Consider the following 16882-nt stretch of genomic DNA (forward strand, 5'->3'; position numbering starts at 1 on the left):
GATAATATTTATAACACTTTGGGGTAACATGGATATGATGTATAACACTTTGGGATAACGTGGATAATATTTATACCACATTTGCATAAAGCGGACCACTTTTGGATAACTTGGATAACATTTTGGCTGGTTTCGGATAACGTGGATAACGCTCTGACTCTACTCTTGGATATTATTTACAATAACTGCATACCATCAAAGTCCCAACAGTCCCAAACACCACCCAAAACAAAAGACTTAAGACACAAACTTGGCCATTTTCCAAGCTACCCTCCCGGCCAGGTGTAGCGCAGCAAAGAATGATAAACCATCACATATCGTAAATTTCCACAAGATGTGGTAGCTGCTGCTGCTGCTAACGAGATTCTAACTGCTCCAAAGGGAGACATTAACAACAAATGCAAATAAACATAAAATTCAACAACAACAACCACAACAAACATTCCAAATTCAAATACTCAAAACCTCATCTCATCATAGAACTCATCGCTCGCCCCTTTTGTTGGCAGTGAGTAGATTCAATTCAATTTTCGTTATGATTTTCCAAAAAAAAAAAACACCACACTGGCCAAGCGGAGAAGAAGCTTTAATCCGATGGGGATGCCAGCACAAAAGTTGCCAAACCAAGTATAAAATGTTAGAACTTTTGCCAGATAGCTTGCAGTCTCGATTGGGCGGTCTGGCAGAGAAAATCATTTGGGTTTTTCGTTCAGAGAGAGAATATTTGAATTTTTTGTAACGGAAAAGAAAATATTTAAAAAATTGCAAAAAAATAAAAATTAAAATATTAAAAAAATAGTGAAAAATATATAATTAAAAAAAATATATTTATTTTCATAAAACACCAACCAACTTAGATGGATTTTAATATTTCCATATTTATTTTAAAAGGTAAGTCCCTGTAAAAAAATATAATATTGAGTCCAAGTTTTTTTTTCGTATTCAAATCAAAACCTTAACTCAGGTCAAGGCCATTACTGCTGTTTTCCAAAACCCCAATGGGCCTTAAATAGTAGCCTATGAGTTATGGGTCTCATAAACGGTTAGTGAGCGAGATTTGTTGTGGGTGTGTGTGTGTGACTCTATGTGTGTGTCTGTGTGAGTTCTCATTTCCATTTTGCTACTTTACCACGCTTGACCACCACCGGAGAGCATCATCTCAAGATATTTCCTTTTTTTGGCGGGCTCTTTAACGGTTATGGCCAACTGTTATTGTTTCTTTGGTTCAGTTTCCATTTGGCCACTGCAATTGCAAAGAGAACAGCAATAGCAACAAAAACAACATAACCAAGAACTAACTCAGTTCAGATGATAAATTTTGTTAAAACAAAACCAACTTCGTTCGTTCGTTTTTTTTTTTTTTTTTTTTTTTTCTCAAAGATTCCTATCAGCCACCGGAGACATGTGTACTTGGCCTTAAAAACCAGCGCTGTGGTTCAAAACAGTGGCGCCCAAATGCTATTGGCCACAGACATACACATTTCATGGGGGGGCCTGAGTACTAACAAATATAAAATCCCAGAGAAAATTGGGAAAGTAGAAAGGGAGAGAGAGAGAGCGAGAAACAATGAGAGATAGAGAGAGAAATGAGCCCTAACTTTACTTTCCATTACATCTTCCATTGGCTGAGAATCTGAAAACTATAGAGGATAATGGGAAATGGAAAATCAGTATAAGTCGGTCCCATGGGAATTCTACCGTAAATAGGTCCCTATTCCTAACCAAGAAATAGGTACTCGTTGTCAAAAACAAAAGGCGATTTTCAGACTTTACAATTTTACTCTTTTTATACCCTCCACCATACACACATAGTATGGAGGATATATAAGGTTCGTCATTCCGTTTGTAACTCATCGAAATAATAATTTTGGACCCAAAAAATTATGTATATTCTTGATCTAAGACGATTTAGCCCTGTCTATCCATCCGTCCGTCCATCTGTTGTAATCACGCTAGAGTCAAAACGATTAAAGATAAGAAGCTAAAAATTTGCACAGTACAGTCTTTTATCTGCAGGCAGGTCAAGTTCGAAGATGGGCTATATCGGTCCACGATATCGTATATCCCCCATATAACGGTACCCCCCGATATTCGGTATTTTGGTGAATGTAGCCAAATTTTTCAGTGGCATTTTCTGAAAATCCACACAAGGAGTTCTTTATGTGTATTTTAGAGTATTATCTATGTAGGCCCACGATGCCGTATATCCTCCATATAAGGGTACCTCCATATATTCGGTATTTTGATGATTTCTCCTACGTTTTCCAATGGAATTGTCTGAAAATCCACACAAGAAGTTCTTTTTAAGCACTTTACACCCCCGGGAAGAGAATTGTCTATATAGGTCCACGTCTTCGTATAGCCCCCATATAACAGTACCTTCCGATATTCGATATTTTCATGATTTCAACGGCATTATTCACCGGAATCGTTTCAAATTTGGTACTTGAAGTTCGTAACAGATACTACAGCCTATGACAGAAAATTGTCCGTGCAGGTCCACGTCTTCGTATAGCCCCCATACAATAGAACCTCCCTATTTTCGGTATTTGGATGATTTTAGCGACATTATTTATCGGAATGGTTTCAAATTTGGTACTTGAAGTACGTAACAGATACTACAAACTAAGACAGAAAATTGTCTGAGCAGGTCCACGTCTTCGAGTAGCCCTCATATAACGGTACCCGCTGATATTCGGTATTTTGATGATTTTAGCGATATTATTCACCGGAATTGTTTGAAATTTGTATTTGAAGTTCGTAATAGATACTACAGCCTATGACAGAAAATTGTCTGTGCAGGTCTACGTCTTCGTATAGCCCCAAACAATAGAACCTCCCTATTTTCGGTATTTGGATGATTTTAGCGTCATTATTCGTCCGAATTGTTTCAAATTTGGTACTTGAAGTTCAAAATGGATACTACAAACTAAGACAGAAAATTGTCTGTGCAGGTCTGCATCGTCGTATAGCTCCCATTTAATAGAACCTCCCTATTTTCGGTACTTTGTTGATTTTTGCGACATTATTCACCAGAATTGTTTCACATTTGGTATTTGAAGTTCGCAATGGGCAGTACAGCCTATAAAAAAAATTTTATATGCAGGCTCACGTCTTCGTATAGCCAGAACCAAGCCAGTTTCTAACTAGGTATTCGATTTTTATACCCTCAGCCATATGGCTGATCAAAATAACGGTTTTAGATCCTAGGTCTCTTTGGACCAAATTCGCTTCAAGACATTTGAAGTCTATCTAGCAATGTGAGCCCGTCCGTCTGGTTGGCTGGTGCTCACGATAACTCTCGAAGGGAGTATCCTATTTGCTGCAAACTTGGTATATCGTAATATTATTATCAAACCTAGATCGAGTTCGGAGATGGGCAATATCGGTCGACTCCTTCTGATACCTCCCCCACCAAAGTTCGAAATTCTCAAAAAATATATTTTCTGCACAGAAAAAGAAACGATAATCCGATTTTGCTCCAACTTTGCAAATCCTAATATTTGCATCGATGCTAGGTCCGATGCGAAAATGGACAATATCGGTTCACTCCATTAAGTACCTCCCCCACAAAGGGTCAAAATTTGGAATAACTACAACTCTTATAAAATGTGGTGTAAAAGCCCGATTGTCTTCGAATTACACAAATGGCAATATTTATATTAACCCAAGGTCTGGTGTAAAGAGGGAATATATCGCTCCACTCCTTCTGGTACCTCCCCCAACAAAGTTCGAAATTTTCAAAAAATATATTTTCTGCACAGGAAAAGAAACGATAATCCGATTTTGCTCCAACTTTGCAAATTCTAATATTTGCATCAGTGCTAGGTCAGGTGGGAAAATGAACAATATCAAACCAATCTATCAAGTACCTCCCCCCAAAGGGTCAAAATTTTGAATAACTACAACTCTTATAAAATGTGATGTAAGAGTCCAATTGTCTTCAAATTTCCCGCTTCTCGATATTTTTATTAACCCAAGGTCTGGTGTGAAGATGGAATATATCGGTCCCCACCTTCTGGTACTTCCCCCATAAAGGGTAAAAATTTATGAATATTCTTGAAGCTCATAAAACACGAAATTAACATCCGATTCCATTCAGACCTGGTGCATCTCAATATATTCTTCAATAAAATATATGTTAGAGATCTTGATTATCGGACCATTTTTCTGGGACCTCCCCCACAAAGGGTCAATGTTTTGAATAACCAAAACTATCATAAAAACCAAAATAAGCAACCAATTCTCTTCATATTTCACACATGCCATTATTTCTACTAACACAAGATCTGTTATGAAGATGGAATATATCGGTCCACACCTTCTGGTACCTCCCCCATAAAGGGTAAAAATTTATGAATTTTCTTGAAGCTCATAAAACACAAGTTAAACATACGATTCCATTCCAGACTTGATAAATCTTAGTATTTCCATCAAGACAAGATCCGTTATAAAGATGATAGAGATCGGTCCTTTTCTTCTGGTACCTCCCCAACAATTTTGAATATCCATGAAGCCCATAAATCACGAAATTAACATTCGATTCCATTCAGACCTGGTGGATCTCAATATTTCCATCAACACAAGATCTGTTATAAAGATGGTAGGGATCGGACCACTCCTTCTGGTACCTCCCCCACAACAGGTCAAAATTTTGTAGGGAATGTATGAAAATGGAATAATTCGGTCTGGTGTTTATATCAGTCTTAGGTCAGATACGAATTGGTCAATATTGACCAACTGTTTGAGAACCTCCCCAACGGTTTGAATAATCATAACTCAAGGCTGGGTTACACTCAACTTCTTCAACTCTCCGCATCTCTTCTAAAAATATAAAAATTAGCTTTTGAAGTTTAAAGACACACTCAGGCAGATTTTCCCATTTTGATTTGTTTTTTTTTTTTTTTTTAATCATTTGCCTTTACATTTCAGGTCTCCTCCTTCTGCTGCTGAATCCTTTTTGCTCGGTAAGTTAACTATGAAAAAGTTATAATCGATTATAATCGATGACATCTCTCTCTCTCTCTCTCTTTGTTGTTGCACTCAACAGGCTCAAAGTGGTTACCAATATGGACGAAATGATTTAAATGCTGGTGTACCTGCCACTGTGGCCTCACCGCTTCGACCTTTGACTGGGGGCTTTGGTGCAGCATCCACTGCAGCGGCGGCCTTTCCCACCGCTGCTACGGCATTTGGACCGGGTACGACCATACCATCCGGGCCCTTTGGTGGTTTCGGCACAACAGGGCAAAATCAACGCGGTATTGGTGGCCTAACGCCCACAGCTCAGACAGCATTTGGAGCGGCGGCAACAAATATTCCAAAACGTCCCAACATTGCACAGCGTCCCTCGCCGAGTGGTGGCACCAGTCCCGGTGGTATTTATGGACAAACACAGTTTGGTGGTAGCGCCACTGGAAGAGGCGCTGCAGCCTCTCCCACCGGTGCTTCTGGCCTCGGAGATGATTATGATGGCGATTATTCCGCCATACCCGGTGTTCCCGGTGTTGACTATCCCATCTATAGTCAAGTTCCGCAAACGAATTTCGATTGTGCCCAACAGGCATTGCCAGGCTATTACTCCGACATAGAGGCCCAATGTCAGGTCTTTCACATTTGTGCCCTGAATCGTACCTATTCTTTCCTCTGTCCTAATGGTACCATTTTCAGTCAAGAGGTATTGGTGTGTGTCTGGTGGAACCAGTATGACTGTGCCTCGGCACCCAGCCTATATGCCAATAATGCGTTTATCTATGATTACGGTAACGAGCGGATACCCACAAATGCTGGCTATCAGCCGTCTGGTAATCAACAGCAATTGGCCAGGGGACAAACGGGTATTCTGGCCGGCAATGCAGGACGTCCAACGGCAGCGGGTTCGAGTAATATCTTCAATCCACAACGTTTACAGCCGGGTGTGACAGGTGGAGGTGGTGGTGGCGTGTCGGTCCAACCCTCAGCCATAGGTGCGGTACAAAATACTTTTGGTGGTGGTTCTACAAATGCGGGACGTTTTGGTGCGGCTGGACAAACTGCTGGGGGACAAACATTTCCCGCCACACCCACACCCTTTGGCTCAGTCTTACGTTCCGGCAGTACCACAGGAGGTGGTGGTGGCGGAGGCGGAGGAAGAAACAGCGGCGGTGTTGCCAATCCCAGTGCCGTTGGCGGAGGACCAACAGCTGGCGGTGGCAACTTTAATGCCAATGTTGGAGAAACTGCCTTTGGAAATGCTGCAATTGCTACTCCAACAACTAAAAATAGAGAATATTTGCCACCACCTGCTCGGCGCCAGTAAAGTAGTAGCAGTAGATGTTCAGGCAGACAACTAGATAATGTAGATATTCTCCCTTTCCCATTCTGCGATGTGATCTTAGGCACCTGTACCCGGTTTAAATGTCTATCCGACTTCCTGTAAAAATGAATTTATTAGGTTAGTGAAATATGTTCGTGTGTAAATTGTAGTTAGTTTTAAATGAAATATCATATCATTACCTTGAAGCAATTTTCTCTCTCCAGTAGGCATGCCTGTCTCTCTCCCTCTCTTTGTCTTTGTTTTTCATTCTCTGTGTGCGTTACACTTTCACATCATCAGTTCATGGAATTTTTTTTTCTACTCAATTTTGTATGTACCATATGAGTATTATACATATATTTTATTTTATATATAATCGTATATATATGTAGCAAATAAAATATATACATATATTTTTTGGAAAGCAAACAAAGTTGAGCAAGTTTGATTTGTTTTTTTGGTGTGGTTATTTGTTCTCCCTCTCTCTCTCTCTACGTTCTCGACAGTTGATTGTAAATGTGTGGATACACATTAAGTGCTTTGTAGACGGTCAAAATGTGGGGGAGGTGCCAGAAGGAATGGTCCGATCTCCGACATATTTATAGTATTTCTTGTGTTGATGGAAATATTGAGATGTGCCAAGTCTGAATGGAGTCGGACATCATTTACTCGTTTTATCAGCTTCATGGATATTGAAAATTGTTGACCCTTTGTGGGGGAGGCACCAGAAGAAATGGGCCGATCTCTACCATCTTTATAAAAGATCTTGTATTGATGGAAATATTGAGATATAACAAGTCTTAGTGGAATCGGGTATTATTTCCGCGTTTTATGAGCTCCAAGGATATTCAAAATTTTTGACCCTTTGTGGGGGAGGTACCAGAAGGAGTGGACCTATATATTCCATCTTCGCAGCGAATCTTGTATTAGTAGAAATAATGGGATGTGTGACATATGAAGAGAATTGGATGCTTATTTCGGTTTTTATGATCGTTTTGGATATTGAAAATAGTTGACCCTTTGTGGGGGAGGTACCAGAAGGAGTGGTCCGATCTCTATCATCTTTATAACAAATCTTGTGTTCATAGAAATATTGAAATGTACCAAGTCTGAATGGAATCGGATGTTAATTTCGTGTTTTATGAGCTTCATGGATATTCAAAATTGTTGACCCTTTGTGGGGGAGGTACCAGAAGGAATGGACCAATGAATTCCATCTTCACACCAGACTTTGGGTTAATGAAAATATTGTTATGTATGTAATTTGAAGACAATCGGATACTTACATGGCATTTTATAAGAGTTATAATTTTCCCAAAATGTTGACCGTTTGTAGGGGAGGTACTTGATGGAGTGAACCGATATTGTCCATTTTCGCACCTGACCTAGAACTGACGCAAATATTTGGATTTGCAAAGTTGCAGCAAAATCGGATAGTCGTTTCTCTTTCTGTGCAGAAAATATATTTTCTGAATATTTCGACATTTTGTGCGGGAGGTACCAGAAGGAGTGGACCGATGTATTCCATCTTCACAGCGAATCTTGGGTTAATAAAAATATTGCGATTTGTGTAATTCGAAGGCAGTCGAACACTTACATCACATTTGATAAGAGTGATAATTTTTCCAAAATTTTGAACCTTTGTGGGGGAGGTACCTGATGAAGTGAACCGATATTGTCCATTTTCACACCTGACTTAGCACTGATGCAAATATTCTTATTTGCAAAATTGGAGCAAAATCGGATAATCGTTGCTCTTTCTGTGCAGAAAATATATTTTTTGAAAATTTCGAGATTTTATGGGGGAGGTACCTGAAGGAGTGGACCGATATTACCCATCTCCGAACTCGATCTAGGTTTGATAATAATATTACGATGTACCAAGTTTGGATAAAATCGCATACTCCCTTCCAGAGTTATCGTGCGCACCAGTCAGACAGACGGACGGACATCGCTAGATCGACGTCAAATATCCTGTAACGGATTTGGTCCAAACAGACCTAGGGTATAAAATCGTTAATTCGATGAGGCACGTTTTGGCCGCACCAAATGATATATACCCTCTGAAGCCATATGGCTGACTGAGGGTATAATGTAGCCACATGGCTGAGAGTATAAAGGCGTTAAGAGAAGATCGGCATCAAAAACAAAGAAAAGCTATTTATTTATTTTTTTTTTTTTTCTATTACATCCCTTCCTCATCCGACTCCCATGCCAAATAGCTGGCACTGAGTTCACGATTCAATATCTCCATTTGTAATTTTAAAATATTTGCAACATTTCGGATATGTTCGCTCCTCCTCATATCGGCCGCATAGATGACATCCAAGTTCTCATGCCTTTCAGAGGATTTCTCTTCATTTTTCTCTTCTAAATGTTGTAACTTTTCGTTAAACCCTTGCCGAAAACTCTTGACAGGAGCTGGCTTTTGAAAGTATTTCAAAAATTCGAAATAATTTCCATATTCCATTTTCAAAAATTGCCAATAACTTAGACGATCCTCCGACCCTTGATTATCTCTCTCACGCCGCGCAGCAGCAGCGGCGAAATGATCACATATCAGGGTTATGAACATATTTATCAAAAATATGGCAACGCCAAACATTAGCACCAGATAGAGCATAAAACCCAAGGCATTGCCACCGTGCGACAGATCCTCGGGCCGGGTGTGGGAATTGAAACCAAATGAAAAACTCATTATTGATGTTAGGCTTTTGAGATAACGTGAAAATACCTCTGTTTGGGCGCCATTGACAATTTGTGCGGCAAAGCCCATGGCAAAGAGGAAAATGTTTATGGCAATTAGGGTGGCTATGAGGCTCCCCGCAGCCGAGTATAGGGTTGTGGTGAATAGCCGAAAGACACTGGCAAATTGTAGGATTTTCCAGAGACGTATGGTCGTTAGGGACACCAAAAAGCCCATGCCTATGGTTGCCATGTAATCAAAGAAATTGGCAGTGCGGAAATCAAGGTACTCCAGTTTATGGGCGGATGCCAGGGTGATTAGCAAATGTTTTACCCAAGATTCTCGTGAGATGAGCAGAATAGCTATGGTAAGGTTTAAAAGTATCAACACCAAGTCCACACAATTCCAGGGAGATTTGAGAAATCCTACTACACCTCCTTCTCCCATCCACCACCATTTCGAGAAGAGGCTATTTGAAAACTCCATGAGGTGTAGAATATAAATGACAATCAAGAACCACCCGCCGGCAGACAATTGCTCCAGATTTGTTAACAACACCACTGACTGAACCTCCAGTTGCCAGATGACCCCACCAAAGGGCGTTTGTTCCACCAGCAGGGAAATCAGACTAAACATATTGCCATCCGCATTGTAAAGTGTGAAATCGATGAGCACCGCCACAGTGTAGGGGTCCAACCATGAGTTCTCCTGGAGGTATTTCAAAATTTTGGCATTATTTTTTAAATCTCTGGCCAAAAATGACTCATAACCCGCCTGCTCGGCTGAAAAGCCATACAAAGAACCCTTGTGGATGGAGATTGGCAGCCAATTGATCACACCTTTACGAGTCTCACATAGCCATGGATAATAAGTTCTCCAATATTTTTGCACATAGTAAAGCCTGCGCTTGGAGACCTTCCATTGGGGCAAATAATTTTGCCGGTCAAGCTGCAGCTGCTTCATGCCATGACTTTTGTCCTGCACACGTAATTGTTTGAGCCTTACAACCCCCAGTAGCTTGGCCATTTCATAGTCCATCCAACCATATTCTGGCACAGGCAGGCCTCTATAATCCACACCCTGACACAGTGACCCCGACATGGTCCAATTAATAACCGCATATACATCCTCAATAGTTTTCATCTGCAGCAGCCCCATTGGCCCCAGGCGATTTTCAACAAAAACCGTTCTCATTAATCTGGTATTGAAAAATCCATAGGAATTTCGGGAATAGACAATCATTAGCAGGAGGAGAAAAAAATATCTTCCGAACAGCCACAGATCCTTGGTCAGCAGCAAGTATTCGCAATTGGCAGCTTCATTTTTGTGCTGTTGGGGTAAATAGAATTCCGCCTTGGCAGTTACCAGGCGTAGCTTTAAATATTCCAAGGAATTGTTTGCAGTTTTGTTAGCCTCATTCGGCCACCCTTTGATATCATCCTGTCTTTGAAGAGATTTGTAGAGAGCCACAAACAGCCCCTCTATATGGTCCATTAGCAAATAACGTAAAACCAACACAACAATGATGGTCACCAAAATCTGTGCAAATTTCTTCGATTCATGGCGGAATCCTGAGTAGTAGGTCAAGAAGACCAGGCTGGTGATAATTACAGTCGTGCACAATAGGAAGTTGTATTTTATAGCTTTACTGGGCGGATTTGTCATATCGGCAGATTATTTGGAAATTGGAAAACAAAATTTGAAATTAATTTCAGAGGACAGATATTTGAAAAGGAAAAATGGCAATAACTTCTTAAATATTGACATTTCGGGGTATTTAGCCATATTTCGGGATCAATAGCATGCTTTAAAATGGCCATAACTCCTTAAATATTGACATTTCGGGGATTTTAGCCATAACTTAACTTAAAAAAAATAAAAAAGGAGCCTAGGGCCAAAATCGATCTAAGTCAACCTAAAACGCCTTTGTTCATCTACGAAGAAGCCAGCCAAATATGGACTTTATGTATTTCCAACGTTATGTATTCCCAGCCAAAGTCGAACAATCGACTATGAATAGTCGAGTACTCGACTTTCACCCAAGTCCATAGTCGAGTTTAAGTACTTTGAGTACTAAAAATCGATTATTCGATTAATCGAAAGTCGACTTACATATCCCTATTATAAACAAGTCAAGACGAAAAAACATTGAATTTTCTTTTTCTTTAAAATCAAAAGGACAAAATCTACAAAAATAATCGAGAAGTGAAAAAATTAATTATTTAATTAATTATTAATTTATTTCAATTATAAATTAATTAATTATTACCCCTACTGCACACATACAAACTTAGTTTCTTTGACAAAGGCATGTTTTCTTCTGTGCCTTTGTAAGCCCAGTGTGTAAAAACCGTTAGGCTTAACTGTCATTAACAAACGAAGTCTGCTAGAAAGGAAAAGAGCTGTGAAGAAATGACAAATGTAAATGCTGCAAAGAATAAATGGATGGTGCATTGGAGAAATTTAAATCCCCAGGTCCGTGAAGTCATCAACAAACGAAAGGGCAGGGAAGAAAAGAAACCAACAGGAGCCGTCAATAATGTAGCAAAAAATAACAATGCTTCAGTTGTGAGAAAAACCAACAAAATTAAGACTACCAAAGAGGAGGTACAAAATCGCAAGGCAGAGATAAACAGGAAAAATGGTCTGGAAACCATAATCGGTAAGGGTAACAAAGGCTATGATTTACTCAAGAAAATGGGCTATGAAGATGGTCAAAGTTTGGGTAAGGATAATACGGGAATATTACAACCAATAATGCTCGAAATTAAAACCGATCGCAAGGGTTTGGGTGCAATGAATTCCCAAAAGGTCGTAACAAAAAAGGCAGCAACTAAAATTCAACAAGCTGCAACTTCATCGATTGCTTCCAACAAAGCAACATTTGTAAAGGAACAACAAATAACAACAGCATCACCAAGGGTCGTAACAAATAATCCGACAACTAAAACTTTGGCTGTTACACTAACTGTTCCTTCGAACAAAGCAACGCTTGTAGAGCAAAAACAAATGACAACACCATCAACAATCCCACCTAGGGATGTTCCATATTCTGCAACGAATGGCTGTGACAGTGGCCATACAAAGAAACAAGACACGACATGTGTAAGCCCGCCCGGGACAACCATAAATCTACACAATACCTCAAGTGTGACAAAGAAGAAATCTCCATTGGAAATCCTTATTGAATCCCATAGCTTTAATGATCCGAAATTTTTACAGGTATTCCTATATTAAAACTTAGTCCTTAGGAAAATATGAGTAATTTTTTTTATTAATTTCCTTGCAGACAATTTTCAATGATTATATCTCAAAAATAGAACTGATGCAACTACGCCTGGAGGCATCAGCCTCCAAGAATCCAACAGCAAGTGATGACAATGATTTAATTGTGACCCGAATCCACATTGCCAACGCCGAGGAACGAATAAAACAAAGTCACATTGATTTTCTGCGAGCCGAATTGGTCGGTTGGATAGGTGCCTATCAGAAACAGGAATTGTGCACACCCATATTTCATAATATGCTACCATTTGAAATGTACATCAGTATTACATGTGAAAATATGTATTCCTATGATTGCCTTAGGCAATGTATTGATGACATTAATCATTCCGGAGCAGAAACGAAATTCAACTTGACCCGTCTGCCGTACAACACTACGGTTATATACTGTTTCGATGCCATCTATGAGGGTGTAGTGGCCGATCCTGAACTATTTCTCATTCAAATACAAAAACATAAACCGAAATTAAGAATCGAACATTGGATGACAATTAAACATGAAGTATTCGCTGAACAACGACGTACTTATTTTATGTTTCTCATCGATGAACGTTCAGCATTGGCTCTGCAGTTTCAGTATAACAGCACATGTTGTATTTGTTTGCAAAATCTATTGTTTCGCAATCGTGGAGTTGTTGCCGATGAGTGAATGAATGAATGATGATGGACAAGAGGTAATTGAGATCATATTGATCTGTTTCATGTTTAGTCTTAAATTTTATTTTATATCAAGCGGCTGGATTACGCGACGAACTTTTACTTCAATTCAATTTATATTGGTTTTGATGTAATCGAATTATTTTTATGTTTTTGAATTTATTTTAAATACAAACATTTTGTATTGACACATTATTTTCGGGTTTTTTAATTATTCAAAACAGAAGAAGAAATGCTATCCTGCGGCTACGGGAATACTTTGAGATGGACTATAAGCTACCGAATCTGCTTCTATCCAATACGATAAAATATCTTTGATTCAATAGTTAGCCTTTAAAGAGTTGTTCAAAAGTCGCAAAAATTGCGGACAATTTTCTAAAAAAAAAGACATTTCGAAGGACTTCTATAGACCTTTACGAAAAGACCTCCTAAAGGTATTGTAAAGACGTTCAGATGGTATTCTAAAGACCATTTTGAAGGACCTCCTAGGACTATAGACCGAAAGGACATCTAAAGACCACTGGAAGGTCTTCTAAGGATCCTTAGAAGTCCTTCTAAAAGTCTTTAGCCTCTGAAATGACGTCTAAGAAACTTTAAAAGGTCCTCTAAACCCATTTAGAAGGTCTTCTAAAGGTCCTTAGAAGACCTTATACTTCTAAATACTTTTAGAAGGTCTTCTAAAGACCTTTGGAAGGTCTTCTAAAGACCTTTAGAAGGTCTTCCAAAGACCTTTAGAAGATCTTCTAAAGACCTTTAGAAGGTCTTCTAAAGACCTTTAGAAGGTCTTCCAAAGACCTTCGGAAAGTCTTCTAAAGACCTTTAAAAGGTCTTCTATTTTCCAAAGACTTTAGGAAGGTCTTTTAAGGACCCTTAGAATGTCTTCTAAGGACTCTTAGAATGCCCTCTAAGAATCATTAGAATGTCTTCGGAAGATCTTTCCGATAATTATTTATATTGACACAATCTTTTTTGTTTTATTTTTCTAAAAACAGAAACGGAAATTTTATTATTTACATTTTAGGTCTTTGTAAAAATCAAATGTTGTTGATTTTGAATCTATTGTCGTCGGCCTGACTTGGTTATTCTTTAACATTTGCTTATAGAAGGTTTTAAAATCCGGACTCAAGTAGTCATGTTGGCCTTTTTTGATTTTTGGCTCACATGGTCTGGGCACTGGAATCGTGGGATTAAACGCCATTTGAGTGCTATCATATTGTTCAAATAATTCCATGGCAGTTCTAAAAATACACAGAATTGAATAATTAATTATTTTGTATTTAGATACTGAAAGAGAGAGTAGTGCTTACAATTTGCCAATCTCCGAAGGTAATGAACCCTCGCCCGATGCCGGCACCCCATTTGCTATGTGTGTTGCCATTTTACGTACAATGGGATGATAGTGTCTTTGCAGTGTGGTCAATTCATACAGAGCCGTGCACGAGGCATTACAATATTCCGGATCCTCCAATGTGGGATCATATTTTCCCGAACCTATACTGTCGTCTGTATCCAAGAGTATGTCCAAAACCGATGTCAATTGAAATGTGGTCTTAATTGTACCCAAGGTGGCCAAGGTGCCGTGGTGCAGAAGATTCAAACCCACCATCAGCAAACGTTTGATAAATGCCATCAAACGTTGCTGGCTCATGTTGCGCCGGCGTTTCACCAAAACCTCATCCAATGTTTGTAGGATAATGCGAAAATCATCATGATTTTTGCCCGCATGTACGGCCAACATATTTCGATAGAAATGTTGATAGAAACGTATCGGATCAATGTTCAGTACCTCACCCTGGCCGGAGAGTATAACAAAAATGGTCTTGATGCAGTGCAGCTGTTCTCGATAGCCCAAATCCTCCTGGGTCTCCAGAATATTGTTCAATACCTCAATTAAATCGGAAAAGAAATCCAAATTAATGACATGGGCGAATCTGAAAATCAAAATGGAAATTTGCTAATTATTTGAATTTGAAAAATCCACTCGATGAAACTTACTCGGCCAAACCCTCTAGAATGGCACTCAACACTTTAGAGGTGGGGTCATTCTTCAATACCCTAAAATAAATGGTGAATAACATTTTTACAATTTCCGTCAATTTGGCATGTTTTGTTTGTTTGTTCTCCTCAGCCCGCGTCTCATCCAATTCCTTGTTCAGTTCTGTCAATTTCTTACGCCGTTTGCGTTCCTTTTTCGATAGGCTCAATAGCCGTTGACGATGGGCCTCCAATTTCTTTTGTTTCAATTCATTTTCCTTTTCCGCATCCAAATTGACATTTTTAATCTTGAGCGCCATCAAACAGGTAATACATTCCAGGTGGACCACATTATTTTTGCTTTTAATCAAATGATTGATGCGCCGTATAATAAACAAGGTCATATCCATTTTCTTGTCGTTGGCAAAGACATAACGGAAACAGTTATGCACCGTCTCACGCATACGCGGATAGTTACAGTTCAACATGTAGACCAGGAGCTGGGCAATATTCTTGACATAATTGAAATATGGATGAGCCATCAAAAGATCGGCCATACTTTGCACAGCAACTTCGGCCATTTTCACCGACTGAGGCGTAACACGACCGTGTCCTTTGCGATTAACAGCCGCCGTAAGTTTCTCCAAACGTTGTAGGAATTTCTTGAAATGCTGCAGCAAGGCATTTTCAAATGTTACCCGCTCCAGGGTGGCCTTACGCACCGTTTGCATTTTTGTATCGACTTGGCCGACACGATATTCCGGTAGAATATCTTTGAAAATCTCAGTCAACGATACAATGGCCACTTTACGCACAGTCAGTAGATTGGGAACACCGGCCTTGTTGGTTTCATCCATCAACTCAAACAAGGCATTAAAATTGCGCATTTTGTCTTCCGGTTTCTCCAGAATACCCGAACAAATAATACCAATGCGATATTTTTGTCGTTCAATCTCCTGCTGGCGGGCAATTAGCAGATCAGTGGTGGAGACCATTTTCTTTTCGGCCACTTTTTTAATGGCATTTGTATCCTCTTCATCGTTGACCACATCATCATCACTGTCCTCATACTCTATTTCTGCTGTATCATCATCATCATCCTCATCGCCTTTCTCGCCTTCTTCACCATCTTCTTCCTGTTCTCCCTCAACCTGTTCTTCTGCTGCTGCTTTTTTCGCTTTAGGCTTGGGTTTAAAATCCACCTGGGTTGAGCGTGTGATAATTTCACCTTCCCTGGTCTTGACGGGCAACAAGTCCACAGTTATTTTCTTGCTGGCATCCTCCAATGCAGTATCATGGGCAAATTGCTTTTCCAAACCCACAGCATGTTTAATATCATCATCGTCGGCCTCCTCTCCGACGGCATGTTTACGTTTCCTATTTCTTCCTTTTTTCATATTCAAATACTCCAAATCTTCACCGTCCAACATATCGGCCACATTATCCAATAGCTCATCATCATCCATTTCCTCGTTGTCCACATCGGGCAGGCCCATTGCCGAGCGTTTGTTTTGTTTCTTCCTCTGGAAGACTTCATCTTTTTTGTGAGCCTTCTGTATGAATATGTTTTGGCCCCTTTCCTTGGCCGATTTCTGTTGGGCCAACTTTTGTTGTTGTTGTTTGGTCAATGGAGCTTTACGCTGTTTGAGATGTGCGGCACGTTTGACCGCCGATATTTTTACCTTTTTCTGCAACACAAGGGGAATGAAAAATGATGAGAATTTGATGATTCTAGAATATCATTTCGACTTACCGTTCCCATTGTTTAATACAGGATTATTAAATTTGAATAAATTTATACTAAACTTTACTAAACAAGTAGCGTATCAAGTGAAATGGAAATTGTAAAGAAAAACAAATGAAATGACAGTTCTCGTAGCACATGTGTGCCAATGGCATGCGATGTGTTTACATTCATCAGCAGTTCGACCTATTCTAAAAGTGACTTGATACTGATTAGTAATGTGTTTATACACATAAGATTT

At 39.5% G+C, this 16882-nt stretch overlaps 4 protein-coding genes across 5 annotated transcripts; 2 read left to right on the forward strand and 2 right to left on the reverse strand.

The window, feature by feature from the left end:
- Positions 1–832: 832 nt before the first annotated feature.
- Positions 833–6571, forward strand: LOC101889010 (uncharacterized). Its single transcript, XM_059121029.1, has 3 exons — positions 833–891; positions 4933–4967; positions 5051–6571. Exons 1-3 carry the CDS (start codon positions 858–860, stop codon positions 6296–6298), a joined length of 1317 nt encoding a protein of 438 aa, XP_058977012.1. The 5' UTR covers positions 833–857; the 3' UTR covers positions 6299–6571.
- Positions 6572–8423: 1852 nt separating this feature from the next.
- Positions 8424–10704, reverse strand: LOC101888832 (polycystin-2). Its single transcript, XM_020037016.1, has one exon. The coding sequence runs from the start codon at positions 10644–10646 to the stop codon at positions 8481–8483; it is 2166 nt and encodes a 721-aa protein (XP_019892575.1). The 5' UTR covers positions 10647–10704; the 3' UTR covers positions 8424–8480.
- Positions 10705–11175: 471 nt separating this feature from the next.
- On the forward strand, positions 11176–13118 carry LOC105261854 (uncharacterized). Of its 2 annotated transcripts, XM_059121016.1 has the most exons (3): positions 11176–12203; positions 12271–12940; positions 13000–13118. In XM_059121016.1, exons 1-2 carry the CDS (start codon positions 11394–11396, stop codon positions 12913–12915), a joined length of 1455 nt encoding a protein of 484 aa, XP_058976999.1. In that variant the 5' UTR covers positions 11176–11393; the 3' UTR covers positions 12916–12940; positions 13000–13118. The 2 variants fall into 2 exon arrangements, with proteins under 2 accessions (XP_058976999.1, XP_011292850.1); XM_011294548.3 differs by having other exon boundaries at positions 12271–13118.
- A 775-nt stretch (positions 13119–13893) lies between these two features.
- Positions 13894–16807, reverse strand: LOC101888656 (nucleolar complex protein 3 homolog). The gene is made up of 4 exons (XM_005184327.4): positions 16651–16807; positions 14919–16585; positions 14231–14854; positions 13894–14161 (listed from the first exon to the last, which is right to left on the reverse strand). The coding sequence occupies exons 1-4, from the start codon at positions 16657–16659 to the stop codon at positions 13930–13932; spliced, it is 2532 nt and encodes an 843-aa protein (XP_005184384.1). The 5' UTR covers positions 16660–16807; the 3' UTR covers positions 13894–13929.
- Positions 16808–16882: the final 75 nt, after the last annotated feature.

The sequence above is a fragment of the Musca domestica genome, unplaced genomic scaffold (genome assembly GCF_030504385.1).
Source record: "Musca domestica strain aabys unplaced genomic scaffold, Musca_domestica.polishedcontigs.V.1.1 180, whole genome shotgun sequence".
In the NCBI taxonomy this organism is placed as follows: Eukaryota; Metazoa; Arthropoda; class Insecta; order Diptera; family Muscidae; genus Musca; species Musca domestica.

What these genes read in the sequence shown, in the direction of transcription:
- LOC105261854 (XM_011294548.3), top strand. Translation starts at nt 11,394, where the DNA reads ATGACAAATGTAAATGCTGCAAAGAATAAATGGATGGTGCATTGGAGA. An exon ending in ATGATCCGAAATTTTTACAG is followed by an intron (nt 12,204 to 12,270) that starts GTATTCCTATAT and finishes ATTTCCTTGCAG; the next exon opens with ACAATTTTCAATGATTATAT.
- LOC101888832 (XM_020037016.1), bottom strand. Translation starts at nt 10,646, where the DNA reads ATGACAAATCCGCCCAGTAAAGCTATAAAATACAACTTCCTATTGTGC.
- LOC101889010 (XM_059121029.1), top strand. Translation starts at nt 858, where the DNA reads ATGGATTTTAATATTTCCATATTTATTTTAAAAG. An exon ending in TTCCATATTTATTTTAAAAG is followed by an intron (nt 892 to 4,932) that starts GTAAGTCCCTGT and finishes TTTACATTTCAG; the next exon opens with GTCTCCTCCTTCTGCTGCTG. An exon ending in TGCTGAATCCTTTTTGCTCG is followed by an intron (nt 4,968 to 5,050) that starts GTAAGTTAACTA and finishes TGCACTCAACAG; the next exon opens with GCTCAAAGTGGTTACCAATA.
- LOC101888656 (XM_005184327.4), bottom strand. An exon ending in ATTCTAGAGGGTTTGGCCGA is followed by an intron (nt 14,855 to 14,918) that starts GTAAGTTTCATC and finishes TTTGATTTTCAG; the next exon opens with ATTCGCCCATGTCATTAATT. An exon ending in CCTTCGGAGATTGGCAAATT is followed by an intron (nt 14,162 to 14,230) that starts GTAAGCACTACT and finishes GTGTATTTTTAG; the next exon opens with AACTGCCATGGAATTATTTG.